General features: G+C 41.5%; 1 protein-coding gene across 2 annotated transcripts in view; it reads left to right on the top strand.

Annotated features, from left to right (window-relative positions):
• Positions 1 to 2,288, top strand: part of pccb (propionyl-CoA carboxylase subunit beta) — a 76,621-nt gene extending 74,333 nt beyond the window's left edge. For both annotated transcript variants that reach the window (XM_059948898.1, XM_059948889.1), the window contains exons 14-15: positions 467 to 566; positions 2,007 to 2,288. In XM_059948898.1, the coding sequence (XP_059804881.1) occupies positions 467 to 566; positions 2,007 to 2,128 (222 nt within the window). In that variant the 3' untranslated portion in view covers positions 2,129 to 2,288. The remainder of the gene's footprint in view (positions 1 to 466; positions 567 to 2,006) is intronic.
• The last annotated feature ends 15,306 nt before the right edge of the window (positions 2,289 to 17,594 follow it).

The following is a 17,594-nucleotide window of genomic DNA, read 5'->3' as shown; positions in this document are numbered from 1 at the left end:
TGCAGGCTTCACTCCTCTTTTCCCTCTATTACCCTTTCAAAATGTAACGGCTAAATTGATAGTCCAAATCTGATCCGAAGTAATGTAAAAGTTGGTGAGTTGTGTACCTTGCACGATACCCATTGGGACGATGGTACCCACTGTGACCTTTTATGCATCGGTTAGTCTATAAATGAGTAACAGAACAAAATGAGTTGATTTGAGCTCCTATAGTTAGCTTAATCTACTATTTTTGTGTCAGGAATAAATAAATTGTAGTGCAGCTTACCCAGGATCAGAGATTTCCTTGGTACATTATGGGAAGATAATTAGCTGAAAGGAATTAGTTATTGACTTGAATATTTGAGTTTCAAGCTGTTAAAGGATTGATTATGTCAGTGGTACAGAATTCTGTTGTTGAATCTAATTTCCTTAATGTCTACTATTACTATTAGAAATTTTGATATTTTACATTTTTCTTTCAAAGGGTGCTGTGCAGATTATCTTCAAAGGAAAGGGAAATGAGGAGAAAGCAGAGGCGGAATATGTGGAGACTTTTGCAAATCCATTTCCTGCAGCTGTTAGAGGCAAGTACTACGGAGAGGGTATAGTAATTTTCTAAATTTATTTGACCTAGAATTTCTGCTTGCTTTTTCTTTGTTACAATTTTCCTAAATTTGTATGGTCATATACTTGTGAAATTTAAGCCCAACAACAGCTGTTTTGAAAACGATTATTTTACTGGTCCTGGCCAAAGACAGCCCATACCTTGGAATTTCTGCTGTTAATTGAACTCATTTACATGCCCTCAGAGACTTTAAAAAATGAGACTTTTTCCTTTTGGTTTATTTTTGGAACTTTTTATACATTAGGTTTCTTGAGTGATTTACTGTAATTAGAATATTTTCTACTTCATCTGCTTAATAGTAACTAGGTGAATTGATTTAAGTTAAAATTATGCTTTGTTTTAAAGTTCCTCCATTGCACTAATTTCCAAATTGGTGATTTTGATGATTTGCAAATACGTTTGGAAACTGAGAAGGCATTTCATAACAGGTGCTCAAATCAGCAATAACTCAAGGCTCTGGAATATCTTGCAAATTATTTGAAGATTTATAACATATTATTTAAAACATAAGATCTCAAATAGAATGGAGGAACAATGTGCTGCTTGATTTACCATGATTTGGTGGTGGTGGGGGGGGGGAAGTATTAACCCTACCTCCCAGAGTAGGACAAATGTCTACTTTCTTACCTTCCTCTTTCTGTGATCAGCTGAATTCTGTTTTCCAGGTGTAATGTGACTCAGTAAATGGAAGAAAGTTATTGTTATTGAATTCTATTGTGCACTTTCCCAAGGCAAAACTTAACTTTGCAGACTGAGAAGAACATGCTTGAGCTTTCACGCAAGAGGCTGAACTTGATCTGTTATCTGAACGCTTCTAAAAAGATAAAAGAAAAATGCATAAGATTAATCTTTAAACATTGCCACTGTGAAAATTTCAAAAGAAATAGACTTTTTTGGGGAGATTCCTCCCAGTATTCTAGTTCAGTGGTGCAATAGTTAGCGTAGCTCCAGTAACTCGTGTTCAATTCTGACCTTTGATGCTCTTGTGTAGAATGCACATTTTCCCAGGGTGCTTCTGCTTCCCAATAATGTGCCTGTAGATTTTATCTATTGTAAATTGCCACTAATATGTTTTTTTGGGGGGGGAGGGTGTCGGTGAGGGAAGGAGGTGAAGAGAGGTAGAGGTTAATGGGCATGAGAGGAGAATAGGTTACAGGGAATGAGACTGATGGAATTGTACAAAGCTGCCATAAGTATTATATTGTTATAAGGAAACCAGAAATATTCAACATGAACTTGTCTTCTCAGAAGTATCTTTGATTTCCTCACTGTAAACGGTTGTTAATCTTTGGACTCTAATATTCCTGAAACTGGGAAGGAGAAAATGACAACTGTGTGAAAAACATGTTTTTATATTAATTAAGTGATAATTGACTCTACGTGCTTATGTTCTCTGCAGGTTTTGTTGATGATATAATTCAACCAGCAACCACTCGAAAGCGAATTTGTCAAGACTTGGAGATGCTAGCAAACAAGAAACAGACCAACCCTTGGAAAAAGCATGGCAATATTCCATTGTAAAGCAAAAACCTTTAGAGCTACAGGACAATGGGATAGAAAAATTATCTATTTAAAAGGACTGAATTATTTTAATGGATAAAAATAATCTTCAATCTGTTCAACAGGAACTAAGTTTTTTAGTAATAACTTTAGAATGAACAAAATAAATTGTTCTTGTGAAGCCTTTTCTCTTTGCCTCTATTGATAAAAGTAGTAAGCAGCATAACGTTTGGGCTATAATGTGTACACTATCATTAAATGAGTAGATGACAATGCAGTAAATGAGTTGAACCTCAACTTTGATTTAACCACTTCACAAGAACTGGATCATGCCTGATATATTACATTTTGAAGTCAGAAGTGGAAAAACCCCACTGCTGACTTCTGACCCCAGATTTCTTTTTGATATTAGAAAAATATAGGATACATTAGGAAATCATTATTAATTCTGACAATTAAATACATGTTCATAGTAAGTTAAATACCAATGTGAATTTAAGTTTAAAATGTCAGTTGTGTTTTTATGACCAGCAAACTTTCAGCTTGGCAAAAGAAATTCAAATTGCTATGCTATAGGCATCCAATGGATACACAGTAGCTTTAAGGTTCAATAGTTTTAATTGTAAATAGGCAAAATATTAATTTGATTTGTTGTATCTTTCGAATACATTTCAATTTCATTTCTCTTATGTTTCCAAGGTAGAAAACATAAAGCAGTCGTAAGGGTGCAAGGGAATATAGATAGGTTACATGAGCAAATATGAAGTACATAGAGTACAAATAGAAATCTTAAACTCTCTAAATGGGAGATTGCAGAGCTTTGAGATGCAGAGGGATCAGGGTATCTGTTCAGTACCTGCAAAATCTTAGCAGTAAAGCAAGCAAACAGGACAATGTCATTGTTTATTGTTTGGGTTACTGAATACAAAAGGAGGTTATACTCCAATTATATAGGGCATTGGCGAGACCACAACTAGAATAGAGCTTAGAGTCAGCAGGGTTACAGGCAAAGATGGTAAGTTTAGGGAATCATGATAAAAGGATAACTTTGAAATTTGGTGTCAGATTTAGGAAATTGATATCAAATAAGTTTCTAGAGGTTTATAGGAAATGCAGGAAAGAATGGTGGTGCCTCTTCCAGCTCTGGCAACTGAAGAAGTTCAGCATGGGCCCCCAGATCCTCAAGACCTTCTACAGGGGTAACATTGAGAGCATCCTGACTTGCCGTATCACCGTCTGGTATGGGAACTGCACCAACCTTGATCACTGGGCACTGCAGGGAATGGTACAGACAGCCCAACACATCTGTGGATGTGAACTTCCCTCCACTGAGGACATTTACAGCACCAGCTATGTAACAAAGGCCTGGAAGATCATCGGAGACACCAACAACCCCAACCATGAACTGTTTCAGCTGCTTCAGTCCGGCAAACAGGACCGCAGCATTAAAGCCAGGATCAACAGGCTACAGGACAGCTTCTTTCTACAAGCCATCAGACTGATAAATTCACATGTGACAGAGTCATAATGCAAAGATTTTTACTCCCTTACATTGTGGGACGGATGTAAGATTTAAATATAAATTCAATTCATTTCAAATTGGGAGGGTAATACAGAGGCCATGAAATTATCTTGGCAAATACTATTAAGGAGTATACTAAACCTTTTATAAGAATATTAGAGGCAATAGAGCTGCCAAGGAAGGAATACCACACATTCTGGCAACACACAACATGCTGGTGGAACTCAGCAGGCCATGTAGCATCTAAGAACAAAACTACGGTCAACATTTCAGGCTGGAACACTTCTCAGCTTTTGTTTCTCCAGTGCTGCCGGAGTAGATTTGAAAGGTGGGGGGAGGGGAGAGAAACACCAGACGATAGAAGAAACTTGGAGGGGGAAGGGTGAAGCAAAGAGCTAGGGAGTTGATTGGTGAAAGAAACAGAAGACCATGGAAAAAAGAGGGAAAAAAGGGGGGGAGCACCAGAGGAAGATGACGGGCAGGCAAGGAGATAACAAGAGAGGGACAAGGGGATGAAATGGTGAAGGGGGGCATGACTGGAAGTTTGAGAAATCGATGTTTATGCCATCAGTTTGGAGGCTACCCAAACAGAATATAAGGTGGTGTTCCCCCAACCTAAATGTGGTCTTATCCCGACAGTGGGGGACACCGTGGATTGACATATAGGAATGGGAAGTGGAATTAAGATGAGTAGCCACTGGGAGATCCCATTTGTTCTGGTAGACAGAGAGTAGATGCTTGGTGAAGCGGTCTCCCAATGTACAATATACAGGAGCACACTGGGAGCACCAAACACCGTATATGACCCCAACAGACTCACAGGTGAAGTGTCCTCTCACCTGGAAGGTATGTTTGGGGCCCTGAATGATAGTGAGGGAGGAGGTGTAGGGGCAGATGTAGCACTTTTTCCACTTGCAAGTATAAGTGCCAGGAGAGAGTTCAGTAGGGAGGGATGAATGGACAAGGGAGTTGCTGGGGAGCAACCCCTGCAGAATGGAGAAAGTAGGGGGAAGGGAAAGATGTGCTTGGTGGTGGGATCCCGTTGGAGATGGTGTAAGTTTCAGAGAATTATGTGCTGGTTGCAGAGGCTGGTGGGGTGGTAGGTGAGGACAAGAGGCACCCTATCCCTGGTAGCGTGGTGGGAGGATGGAGTAAGAGCAGATGTGTGTGAAATGGAAGAGATGTATTTGAGGGCAGCATTGATGGTGGAGGAAGAGAAGCCCCTTTGAAAAAGGAGGACTTCTTTCTAGAACGAAAAGCTTCATCCTGTGAGCAGATGCAGCAGAGACAGAGGAATTGAGAGAAGGGGATGGCATTTTTACAAGTAGCAGGGTGGGACAAGGTATAGTCCAGGTATCTGAGAATCCATTCGTTTATAATAGACATCGGTAGATAAAGCTGTCTCCTGAGATAGGGACAGCAAGATCGAGAATAGGAAGGGAAATGTCGGAAATGGACCACACATGCTTGACTTTGGCGCCAAAGAGAAAATCCACCACCATTGAGTCTAGCTCATGGTCACATAAAAAAAAATATCCCTGCCCACGAGTAATAGAGAACCCTGTGACTATGACTCACTCACACTTTGACCCTCCCTGCCGCACAAGACAGACACTGATAGTACCACTGACTTGGCTGCTGCTATTGCTTTTCCCTGAGAGGATCTATGATCTTAGAAGACTTGTTGATGATACAACCATTGTTAGTAGAATCTCAAATGGTGATGAGAGGGTATATAGGAGTGAGATTATGTCAACTACTGGAGTGGTGTCGCATCAACAACCTGGCACTCAACGTCAGTAAGATGAAAGAGCTGTTTGTGGATTTCAGGAAGGGTAAGACGAAGGAACACATACCAATCCTCATAGAGGCATCAGAAGTGGAGAGAGTGAGCAGTTTCAAGTTCCTGGGTGTCAACATCTCTGAGGATCTAACCTGGTCCCAACATATTGATGCAGTTATAGAGAAGGCAAGGCAGCAAATTCATTAGGAGTTTGAAGATATGTGGTATCTCAAAAACATTTATAGATGTACCATGGAGAGCATTCTGACAGACTGCATCACTGTCTGGTATGGGGGTGGGGTGTTGCTACTGCATAGGACCGAAAGAAGCTACAGAGGGTCGTAAGTTTAGTCGGCTCCATCTCGGGCACTAGTCTACAAAGTACGCAAGACATCTTCAAGGAGCAGTGTCTCAGAAAGGCAGTGTCTATCATTAAGGACCTCCAGTACCCAGGTTACCATCAGGTAGAAAGTACAGAATGCTGAATAACCTCTGATTCAGAACAACTTCCCTTCTGCCATCCAATTCCTAAATGGACGTTGAACCCTTGAACACTACCTCACTTTTTAAATACATATTATTTCTGGTTTTTGCACAATTCTTGATCTATTCAATATATGTATACAGTAATTGATTTACTTATTTTTTCTTCTATATTATGTATTGCATTGAACTGCTGCTGCTGCTCAGTTAACAAATTTCACGACACATACCGATGACAATAAACGTGACTGTGATTCTGAAGCCAGCAAAAGGTACAACACCAAATAGAAAAGGCATCTTTTGAAAAGTGATGGGGAATGAGTATTTTAAAATCAACGCATAGCTCAACCAGGAATTGACGTAGGTCAGCACGTGAAAGACCATGGGAGAACAAGTACCACAAGGATGTGACCAGCAGCTGAGAAGAGAAGGGTTAAGAGAGAATGGAATAAGAGAAGGAAGGGAGTGTAATTACCGGAAGTTAGAGAAATCGATGTTCATGCCATCAGGTTTGAAGTTACCAACTCAGATTTAAGTTCTTGGTAGGGAAAATTAGTGCAGGCAAATACTGTAATAAGCACTTGCACTGAAGCATGAAAGCTGCAAATTTAGCCCCATATATACTGCCACTTCTCATACCTCCTAACCTTAGTGCTAATTATTGCACTCTTCTACAGAGACAAGAAGTAGTATCTGTGGGAAGTTGACGGGAACACATAAATACTAATAAATGGGTGTTGATGGTCAGCACTGATACAATTGGCTGAAGATCCTGTTCTGCGCTGTTTCTTTCTAAGAGAAGACTAATGTTCTAAGATTTTGGATAGTTTCACTTAGCACCCCGTTTTGCAATTATCAACTACCAAAATGTGAAATTTAGAACAGATTTCCAATTCAGCCAGGTGGCATAATATGCTTCCAAATGAAATGAAAATGAATTTATTGGAGCACAAATATAAACATCCAATTATCAAACACATCTAGAGAATGCTTTAAGCTTTGCAATCTTAGGTTTAGACTCTAACGTTGAAAATTATATGTAAATTCTCCATATTTACATGAACAGAAATACATTACATGAATGAAGTGTCTAACCGTAGGGCAGCACTGCAAAGACTAGCGATCGCATTCAGATATTATTGTTTACCATCGCCATAGCTACAAGTTCCTCACTTTCAATTACTGTAATAAATTACCAATCCATCCTTCATAAACCATTTTTTAAATCATGTAAGATCTGACTTGCAAGATGCATGATGCCTCCTATTGTGTATCACTTTTTTTCCATCGCTGTATGTTACTTCTTCAGGACTACCTTCAGCTCTCAATGCCATGTATATGTAGTACCCCTGAAAAAGGAATATGGCAAATGAAACATTGATATGCTATGTTCATATGTTATATAAAACGAATACGGCGTGTACTAGCTCTCACCGGGCATTCTGGCAGGCTTGAGCAATCCATCGCGTGCTGAAAATTGAATGCAAGCTCTTACAAGTTGATGCTGATTCAGTGCTCTAGAAGAATACCTTGCATTTAGATTCTCAGCATTTTCAGCACATTTACATGTTCTTTAAGTAGTATTCCTATTCTCAACATGAAATGATATTCACATGAAATAACACGAGGAAATCTGCAGATGCTGGAAATTCAAACAACACACACAAAATGCTGGTGGAACACAGCAGGCCAGGCAGCATCTATAAGGAGAAGCACTGTCGACGTTTCGGGCCAAGACCCTTCGTCAGCGTTTTGTGTGTGCTGTTCACATGAAATAAGTTATTTTAATTATTTTCAAAAATTATTAGAATTATTTATACCTAACTTGGACAGATTTCCACCTTGTCACACACTCCCCCTCAAAAGCAGATTTTGTCCTGACATCTCCTCCGTGTTAGATTTGCAATCACTACTTTCCTTGTACAGAATAATCCTTTGTTTCTAGTAGGGATGTGGTAGTTGATATAGGAACTGAGGCACAGGTAGCCATGAAGTCATTTAAGTTACACAATAATAGGGCAAGGCCTGATACTGACGTGGCTGTAGGTTGTGACAACCTTATTGTAAGAAAAGCACCTTGGTGGCCGACATTCTCTCCGAGGAATCTTTGAGCTCCCTTGTCTTTGTCCATCAGGTTGTCTGGCTTGACATTCACAGGAATAAATACAGGGACTGGTTCACATGCAGGAAGGCTCAACAACTGCTCCTTCTCAGACATTTGTCACTCAAAGTATTGAGAATCCTCTGCCCTCATTTGCTGCTTGGCAGGTTGTATAGATTCTACTTCAAAACTATTGCAGTCTTTGCTACTGTGAGGTTGGAGACATTCAGCTTGGCATCCTCACCATCGCTGGCTGGGTCACTCTCTTCCCTTTCTGCAGGTGAACGAGCCCCGGTGCTCTGTTTTGGTAGACATCCTTGCTTTGCTACAATATCCATTTCTGGTTCAGCAGGTGTTCACATGGAACGAGAAGATTGCGATTTCGTACTCTGGATCTTCACAGATTGGCACATTCTCCCCAACTTTTCATACAGCAATACGGATGCAGTCCTCCCAACAGTTTCAAAGCTTTCCTGAGCCTCTGCGAGGTGTCAGGTTCTTGACTAGGACATGATTCCTAGGTTGTAGCTCTGTAAATCTCACTCTGCTGTTTTAATTTCTCCCTGAGACCTTTTGTACATACTTCTTGGCAATCTGATGGGCTTCTTGTATCCCTCTTTCCCATTTTCCCAAGTATTCTTCGTGGATTGCAGGACTTATGTCAGTGTTTAGGCCAAAAAATATACCTATGGGCAACCTCGCCTATCTACCAAAGAGGAGTTAGGATGGAGGGGATCCTGTTCCTTCTGGCCTTTTACAGTTGTAAACATAGACTGTTTTATTCAATGACCCTTTCCTATTATCTTTTTGTCATTCTGCTAGAGCTTTCAACATTTGTAGAAGGGTCCAGCTGATCGTCTCAATTTGTCCAATTCCCTTTGGGTGGTACGGTGATTCTTGATCCTGCCACACCGTTATGTTACCTCAGATGCATGAAGAGTTGGCTCTCAAACTCGGCCCCTTGGTCATCGTGTATTTGTAATGGGTCCCCAAACTAATGGGGAAGGTCAGTCAGCGAGTTTTTCCTGACTTTGCCGTTGTGGCGTATGCCTGTGCAATTCGTGTAAAAGCGTCAATAATCACCAGACTGTATTCGTATCCACCTTTGCACTTGTCCAGGTGAAGAAAATCAACTGACACAAGTTCAAATGGCTGAGTTTTCATGATACTCTTCCTGACAGGGCTTCTTTTGCTTGAGACCGGTACAGATTCTTAGCATATGGCGCTCAATGTCACTCTGCACGTGAGGCCAGAAAAATCTCTCACTTACCACAGCTATTGTGAAATCAGTGCTTTGGTGCCCCATTTTATCATGTGGCTCTTTCAGAACCATACACTTGAACTTCTCAGGTAGCACCAGTTGTGTCCATTGGGTAGTTTTCCGATGAAGGATGCCATCCTCTTCCAATACTAATGTAACGCCCTGGTTCGTATTTTTACTGTTGTGCTGTATGTATTTCATTTTGGCAGATCTGTAAGAGCTGCTTGTTTTCAGCTTGCTCCGATTCAGCTTGTTTGGGTTGCTGTTGAAGATAAGGGCTGATGTGGAATGTGTGCCATCCAATTAGCAGGAGGTTTTCTTGGTGAGGGACAATAAGGTTGATCTTGGGTTTTTTTTTGTTCGGTGGAAGATGAGGAGAGGAGATGCTGGGAGAACCGGTTGTAGTGGACATTCCGGTGGGAGACCCATTTGTTCAATATGGATTGCGAGCAACGTTCAGAAGGTGATTTGGGCGTCCACGCCCAGCAACAGAGTGACAGAGAAGTTCAAGATGAGCTCCAACTTGTGCACATTTCACTGTTTAATTAGAATGAGCCCTTTCCTTTTGTTGTTGTTTACTAACCCTTCAGTTAAGATTCATAAATATAATTCCTTTACTTGTATGCAGTGCACTGTCTGTTATTTCATGTGGCACCAGTTTGTAACAGGGTAGCAAATTACACAGCATCCACACAAATTGGGTTTTGGGTGGGAGCGAGCCTCAATCTCACTAGGTTGTCTTACCTAGACTTGCGCAGCCTAGGAAACCAGGGTGTTTCACTAACTTATCCCACTCTCGCAGAAAGCTCCTGGCTCGCTTGCTTAATGTCTATATTTGTTGAAAAATAGGTTTCAAACCTGGCATACAAAGTCGATTACCGTTTTGATGTCATCATCCTTTTCCTGTGCTTGCCGCATCTCTCTCCTGGACAGTGCTGAAACGGACTTGTTCACCAAGTTGATGTGAACTGCGTCTAACTGTACAGATACTGCCATGACCAGGGTAGGTCTGTACTTTGCAGCACTTCAGTGCCCTGGACTGTGGCTTCCCACTGAGTCTGACGAGATTTCTTCTGTGCATTCACTCATACTCGTTTCTGAGGCTACTGACATTTGGGACAAAGAGTCAGCTTCAACATTTTCTTTTCCCGGGTGATGATGGCCAGCAAAGTAGAAATCAGTCAGATCAGCGACCCAGCTATATCCAGCTGTACTGAACTTCGCTTTAAAGTTTGAGCTCATAGGACTAGATGTTTCAATCCCTTTGATAAGCACATCCTAACTCAGGTCATAGCATAGAGATCTTGAGGAGGGGCTTGGTGTTTCCCAGGGGTCAGGTAGGCACCCCCCCCCACTTAGATGTTTTGTCAACTTAAGCCCACGACTTCTCCAGAGGGCTCAACAGTGTGACCCAGCATCCATGGTGCATCCCATGGGTCATTTTAGGAACCAGCTACTGTCACTCCTCTTCATCCATAACCAGCGGCTGCCTCCGAGAGTTCTTTTATAGCTTGCTGCTGGCCCTGGCCTCAGACTCCCAATTCCTTCAGCAAGCTGACCATGGAAGTAGCCACAAATCCTCTGCAGCCAACCTCTACTGGAAAATCTGCACCTTCCACTTAACACTGCTTAGCACCTGTGGCCAGCTCAGTGCATCTTACAAGTTTCCGCTCATATGGCTCACAGACTGCATCTTCCCAGGGCACTGTGAACTCTGAGATTACTACAACCTTCGGACTGCTGGATCACAAGACCAAATATGGTCTGTGGGTGGTAGTGGCTATCTCTGGGGGAAATATTTTGTCAAGGCTGACAGCCATGTTCCTGTCTCAAGCAGGCTCCAGTAGGCCTTACACCAATCATGTCACCGAGGGTGGCTCTGTCTGTCCTTGCCAAAGGGGATGGTGGTTCTTCCGGTCATATGGGGCTTAGAGTTGTTACTCAACCTTTGCTTCCCCACAATGGATGCCAAACATTTGAGGACCTCGTTGTGCCTCCATATGCATCTTCCTTGAGTGAGGTTTATTTTACAAGCTGAGAGGATATGCTTGAGGTTTGCTGTTCTTCCAGAGTGAACAAGCAGGATCTTCACTGAACCATTGGTTCAGATTTTTGGGAGTTGGGGCAACATCATAAACAACTCTTATAAGGAAGCTAATCTTTCTTCTTTCCTTTTCTCAGAAGTCTTTCCAGCTGAATTTTCTCAATGTTTCCCACCTTGTCCACTGTCCCTGGTTTACCCAAGACACTGCTCTTGCACACCTCATCTGCTCCTCCTGTCACTGTACTTCCTTCACCACCACAACTCGCCTTTGCCTTTGTGTTGTCGTCTTTTGCCAAATGGGCCTATTTGAGCCTGTGCCAGAACTCCCTCTTCCGGATTGCAGACTTCCCTCCATGTCTGCGAACCTGAGTGCTGCTTTTGCCTGTTTTACTGACTCTGCTGGACACCACTTTCTTCCTGTTATGGTCCTGGGTGCAGTATCCTGGACAGTTTCCTGGGCATGAAATTACAAGGGAGTTATCTCAAGCCTCACCTTGGCACACTTGAACTCTTCAGTCAGCCTGGTGACAGGCAACTCCAAAGCTCCTTTGCCACACAGGTAGATGTTACTATGCAATCTTGGTAGGCCCATCCACTTAATAAAGGAACTAACTGTGCTCTGCAGCTTTTCAACATGAGTGATGGGGACTTCATACTGAGTCAGTGGTCACAACATCCAAGGGAGTTATCCAAACTGAAGGCACCAGAGCTTGAGGTTCCTGGCAGCAATGTCTTATCGATTTCTTTAAGCCCTTTGATAATTTCTTATCTCAGCGTTTTACTTGATTTGTGACACTGAGATTTACATTGTACCAATGCCCCAAGCTTTTAACTGGCATTTCTGACACAGTGGGAATTACTTTCCCATCCACGTGGAACTTACAGTTGACCAGGCTTTCCTTGACTATAGAAATGAACCTGGACTTTGTTTTAATTGTGCTTCAGGCCCATTTGATGTTTGAATGGAGCTTCTCAAGCAACCGTTCATTACGTGGGATGGTAGTTGTCAGGATGGTTAAATCATCCATAAATGTCAGGTTTGGTGGTAGGCGTAGTTCTGACCAGTTGATACCCACTTAGAAGCTCGAATTATAACTTCCATTGCCATGGTAAAGGTCAGCAGAGAGATGGTGCAACCTGCCATTATTCCTATCTCCATGGGCTGCCAAGCTGTGTTGTACTCTGTGGTTATCAATGAGAACTGGAGATCTTGAAAGTAGGCTTTGACCAAGGTTGAACACATTCTGGTATATGGAAGAAATCAAATAAAAACCACAGGAGGTTATGTGAGACTGACCCAAAGGCACTGGCTAGGTTCAAGAACACACATGAAGGGTTGTTGTCACTGTAAGCTGTGAATGTCCAGGCATAGTACAGGTAATCCCTGAATTTTTCAGTAATTGCCCATTTCAACGCAAGGAATTCCAATTTCCTACTGTTTAAAGAGTAGTTCTTTTCTGCATTCGTCAATGTTCATGAACCATAGGCTATGACTCTCAATTTCCCATCTTGTTTTTGACACAGGACTGCTCCCAGCTCCTGACTAGAGGCATCAATGTGGAGAAGAAATGGTTGTATGAAATCTGGGGACTTCAGCACAAGTGGCTGTACTAGGCAGTCAGTCAGCTTCTGCAAAGTTTCTTCACGTGTCTCTGTCTAAGTGATTGGTTTGCAAGAGGGCTCACAATTCCTCTTCTTATTTGTCTTTCTGAAGCTGCACCTACTGAACTGATTTTGGTCACTGTCATCTCTGATTTTTAACAGGTCATGGAGGGGGGGTTGTAATTCTGGTGAAATATCTAATATACTGTTGATAGTAGCTTAATAAACCCAGGATCTTTCTCAGTTCTCCTGCTGTGCCTGGCCTCTTCTCTCTCAGTGCTGTTACTGCCATGGTGTCTGCAGGATCCCATCCAATTTCCCTCTGCTGGCACAATCCTCCCCAGGTGATGAACCTCAGCCTTAAAGAACTCCCATTTGTTGGGTTTAAGTTTCACTCCATGCTCCTGCATTCACTGTAGCACTCTTGTCACCCGCTTATCGAAGGTTTTAATGAACACCAGCATATCATTCAGGTATGGTACACAGACCTTGTCTCTTAATCCTTCAAGGCACTCCTTCATGAAATGCTGGTAGGCTGCGGGTGCATTCATGAGTCAAGAGGGGAATCGAACTCACTCATAAAAGTGCCAGCGGGTTTTGAAGGCTATTAATGGCCTGCTTTCCTTTATCATGAATCCTTGATGGTTTGCTCCCCCCGGTCAAGTGACAAGAGCAAAGCATTAACCCCTAACTGTCCACAATGTCTTGCCCTTGTGGAATGAGCTGGGGTCTGGAAAAGTTTTCATATTCAGGTCTCTATAATCAATACAGAGACGAAGGCTTGCATCTTTCTTTCTGACACACACAATTGGCGAGTTAGATTTCTTCATCCACCCATGGACGATTAAGTCAAGCAAGTAGTCCTTCATTTCATTGTAGCGGAGTTTTGGAACTTAAATATGAGCAGTCAACTGGCTCATCATCTTTGAGAGAGATGCTCAGCTCCGCATCCAATGTCAATGTCTGATTTGAAAAGTGAGTGACATTCTTCTCGTAGTAGCAACGTCACGATCTGCTGCTGTTGTATATTTAGGTGGTTCGTATTGACTGGGGGATCCCATAAATCAGAGTTGAGTTCACCCATATCACCTTGAATTGGTGTCAAGTGGTTGGGTTGAATATGGTACTGCTTTGTGCAGTGACAGGGAAGACAGGCTTAACTGGTTACAACATCCCAAGCACTGTCTTCTCAGCAAGCACCATGTCACGGTCTATTCTGTCATGCACATCAATGGCATGTATCCCTCTGGAGTGTTACAAATCTTTTACACAATTCAAGGCCTTCTGCTCATTGTAGGCTCATTTCTGGTTCAAAGAGCATTATTTCCTCTTCCCTCACAAATGGAGACCATATAGCATTGAACGCGCACTGTTGTATGTTGTGGTATGTTAACTCTCGCCTTTGTTTACTATATAGTACTTGATATTCCCAGGGATTCTCAATGCTAATCAGATTGATAAATGCCTTGATTTTGCCTCTTTTAAGGCTTGGGAATGCAGCTCTTACTGTTTCATATGAAACTCCTCCCTTCCTGTTGTTAAGTCTTCCTTCTTCACTCTCCTTTATAACCTGTTCAATCATATTAAATCCAATGAAGGGATGGGTAGAGTTCTGCCTTTCAGAACCAGAACCGGTATGATTAATTCTTTTGCACTAGGTGAAGCTAATTTGAACATCCTACACACGGCATGTTTGTTGCCACAGTGTCCCTTCTGCCTCTGAAACATCTCTGAGTTTAACTCCATGCAAGTGCCTAGTTTTCCACTGCTTGTCTATGATCCACACCTGTGAACCTGTGTCCCATATCACTTCACTTTGACGTCCTTTGTAAGTAACATTCTATAAGGCACTCTCTGCCCTACAATGAAGTTACAGACGAATGTTGATTGGCTTGTCACTGTGCAACTACAACACTGGCGGATGTCTGCCCCTCATTATCAGTTTTGATCCTACACCAATTCCAATGGTCTGTCTGACATTTTTTGAGCAGTAATATGAGACTTTACATCTGGGGCATCCTCTCCACCACAGCTGGCCGATTGGTGGGACACTTCTGTAATACTAGTTAATTCCTGTTCCGTGGAAGCAACCCATCTTGGTTTAAGCAATCCTCTTTGGGTAGTCTTATTCCTTGTGCTTTACATCCTGCTAAGTAGTACTTGCAGCTACCACAGTTGTAACAGTGAATGCAAAGTTCCTCACACCCTCTTGCTGACAAATGAAAACACTTTCTAGCTTGTAGTGAATGAAGCTGCTGAGGCAGGCCAAGATACGGACTTACTGGGACTGGATACCGTGGTAAAAATGAATAATTCTGTGGAGTTACTTGACATAGCTGCTGGGCTTCAAATGGCAATACATATGATACTGTTGCATACTGCTGAAATGGGGGAAAGCTTTGTTGTTGAGGGGCTGGGTATCATTGAGGCAGCACCGGTTCAGTTAACTGATTTTGCTTTCTCTTTCTTTCTTTCTTTCTAAATCTTTTTATTATTATTAATAATAAGGACAAAATACAAATGATATATTAATTAAAAAAAGAAATTACAAACATCCAAATTCCATCACAGATGAAAAAAGACATAAACAATAGTTACAGTATAAATGAGTTTACTAAGACATAAACCATACAGTATATGTATGAACATGGTAGTCTAGATATTTCATAATATATGATATAAAAAAAACAGAAAAAAGAAAAAAAATATATATAATGCAAAATTAGCTAATCTACTAATCTAATGACTAATAAAGAAGAAAAAAGAAGCAAAAAAAGAAGAAAAAAAAGAAAAAAAAACATTGGGAAAAGAAAGAAAAAAAAGGGCTGTTTATAATATCTCACAAAAATAAGTATTCATCAATGCCGTCACTTCCGGTCCTCTCAACATACATAAGCTAAAAGCTGGGAAATCAAATGAACTTGGCACAGGGTCATATTACATCATATGAAAATGTTGAATAAATGGTCTCCATAACTTTTCAAATTTGATAGAAGTATCAAAAACACCACTTCTAATTTTTTTCTAAATTTAAACATACCATAGTTTGAGAGAACCAATTAAATACAGTGGGAGGGTTAATTTCCTTCCAATTCAACAATATAGATCTTCTAGCCATCAGAGTTAAAAATGCAATCATTCGACGGGCAGAAGAAGATAAATGCAGTGAGTCCATCATTGGTAAACCAAAAATTGCGGTAATAGGATGAGGTTGTAAATCAATATTCAAAACCGCAGAAATAATATCAAAAATATCTTTCCAATATTTTTTCAAAAACGAACATGACCAAAACATATGAGTTAAAGACGCGATTTCAGATTGACATCTATCACAGATAGGATTTATATAAGAGTAAAAATGAGCTAATTTATCCTTGGACATATGGGCCCTATGTACAACCTTAAATTGTATTAATGAATGTTTGGCACATATCGATGATGTATTAACTAATTGAAGAATTCTATCCCAATTCTCACTAGGAATGATTTTGCTTTCTCCACTGTTTTTGTCCATTGTTTGACTCTCTCTGGAGTTCAGACCTGACAACGTTTTGCCCCATGGGCTGCTCAGGCCTCTTTGAACCCCACTCTAGTGGTTCCTGATAACTCTGTTCTAGGTCCTACAGCTGAGGTGGAGCTGCCTTCCCCTCCTGTTTTTTTTTATTTGAAACTGAAAAGCATTGTTGATGTACAGGCATGGGCCGTTGAAGTTGCTCTTTGACCTTTGCAATTTCCTCACCAAGTGTTTTCAACTATGACACTAGGTCTATATGAGTCCTTTCCATTTGACGTTTACACACATCAGATGTTCCTCTGAGCAGAGTTGACAGTGCTGGCTGACCCAGCTAGTTTCTGTTTATTCTTTTTCTCCGCTTCATTTGCACGTGCAACGTTTTGCTTCTCTAATAGTACCTCATCTGAGGTTTTGGGTTCTACAAGTTATGGCAAAAGTTGTGGCAAAAGTTATCCTTTTGAATACAATCACTTTGTAAACTGGTGAGTACAGTATGTAAAAACATATTCTGCACTAAGTCTGGATAATCTTTCTGATCAGGCTCCCTTTCCTCTGAGGCAAACAGTACTTCCTGCTTCAGATCAGTAACACGCATTAAGAAACTTTGTGGCATCTCTGTACTGCATTGGGCTTCTGCTGTCAACTGCTTAAGCAGTTTGGTGGCCCTTTTTCCCTGACAATGTGAGCGAAGGGTCTTTCTAAGAGTAGGTAACTTCAAGTCTGACTTACCCTCAAGATAACTGGAGCCCAGGCATAACTGCATAATCTGATCATGGCACTGATCATCTCCACCTCTGGATAGCCTCTATTTAGGGTGCTTTCTATCTGGCAAACAAGGCTGGAAAACAACCACTGGGCCCACCAACCTGATCAGATATTTTAAAGTCTTTGCACCATGGCAGTGCTTGAGTTCACCTTGTTAGGAGCTGACCTTTGTACTGAACTGTGGGTTACTGCAGTTTCCGCTGTTTCATCAGCCACAGCAGCTGTAACAAGCACTGAAGTCTTCTAACTTGTTTCTAACCAGCATAAATTCAGACATGCCAGGGTCCTCCAGATTTCCCAGCTCCTCTCTTTCCAAATGGTGACTTAATAGGGATGCGAGAGACAAACATGTTGTTTTAGCTACGCTCTGTCCTTAGAGCTAAAGGAAGCATCTGAGTTCTACCAGCTTGTC

Source organism: Hypanus sabinus, chromosome 2 (assembly GCF_030144855.1).
Source record: "Hypanus sabinus isolate sHypSab1 chromosome 2, sHypSab1.hap1, whole genome shotgun sequence".
Classification (NCBI taxonomy): domain Eukaryota; kingdom Metazoa; phylum Chordata; class Chondrichthyes; order Myliobatiformes; family Dasyatidae; genus Hypanus; species Hypanus sabinus.
This window is presented reverse-complemented; position numbering and strand designations above follow the sequence as displayed.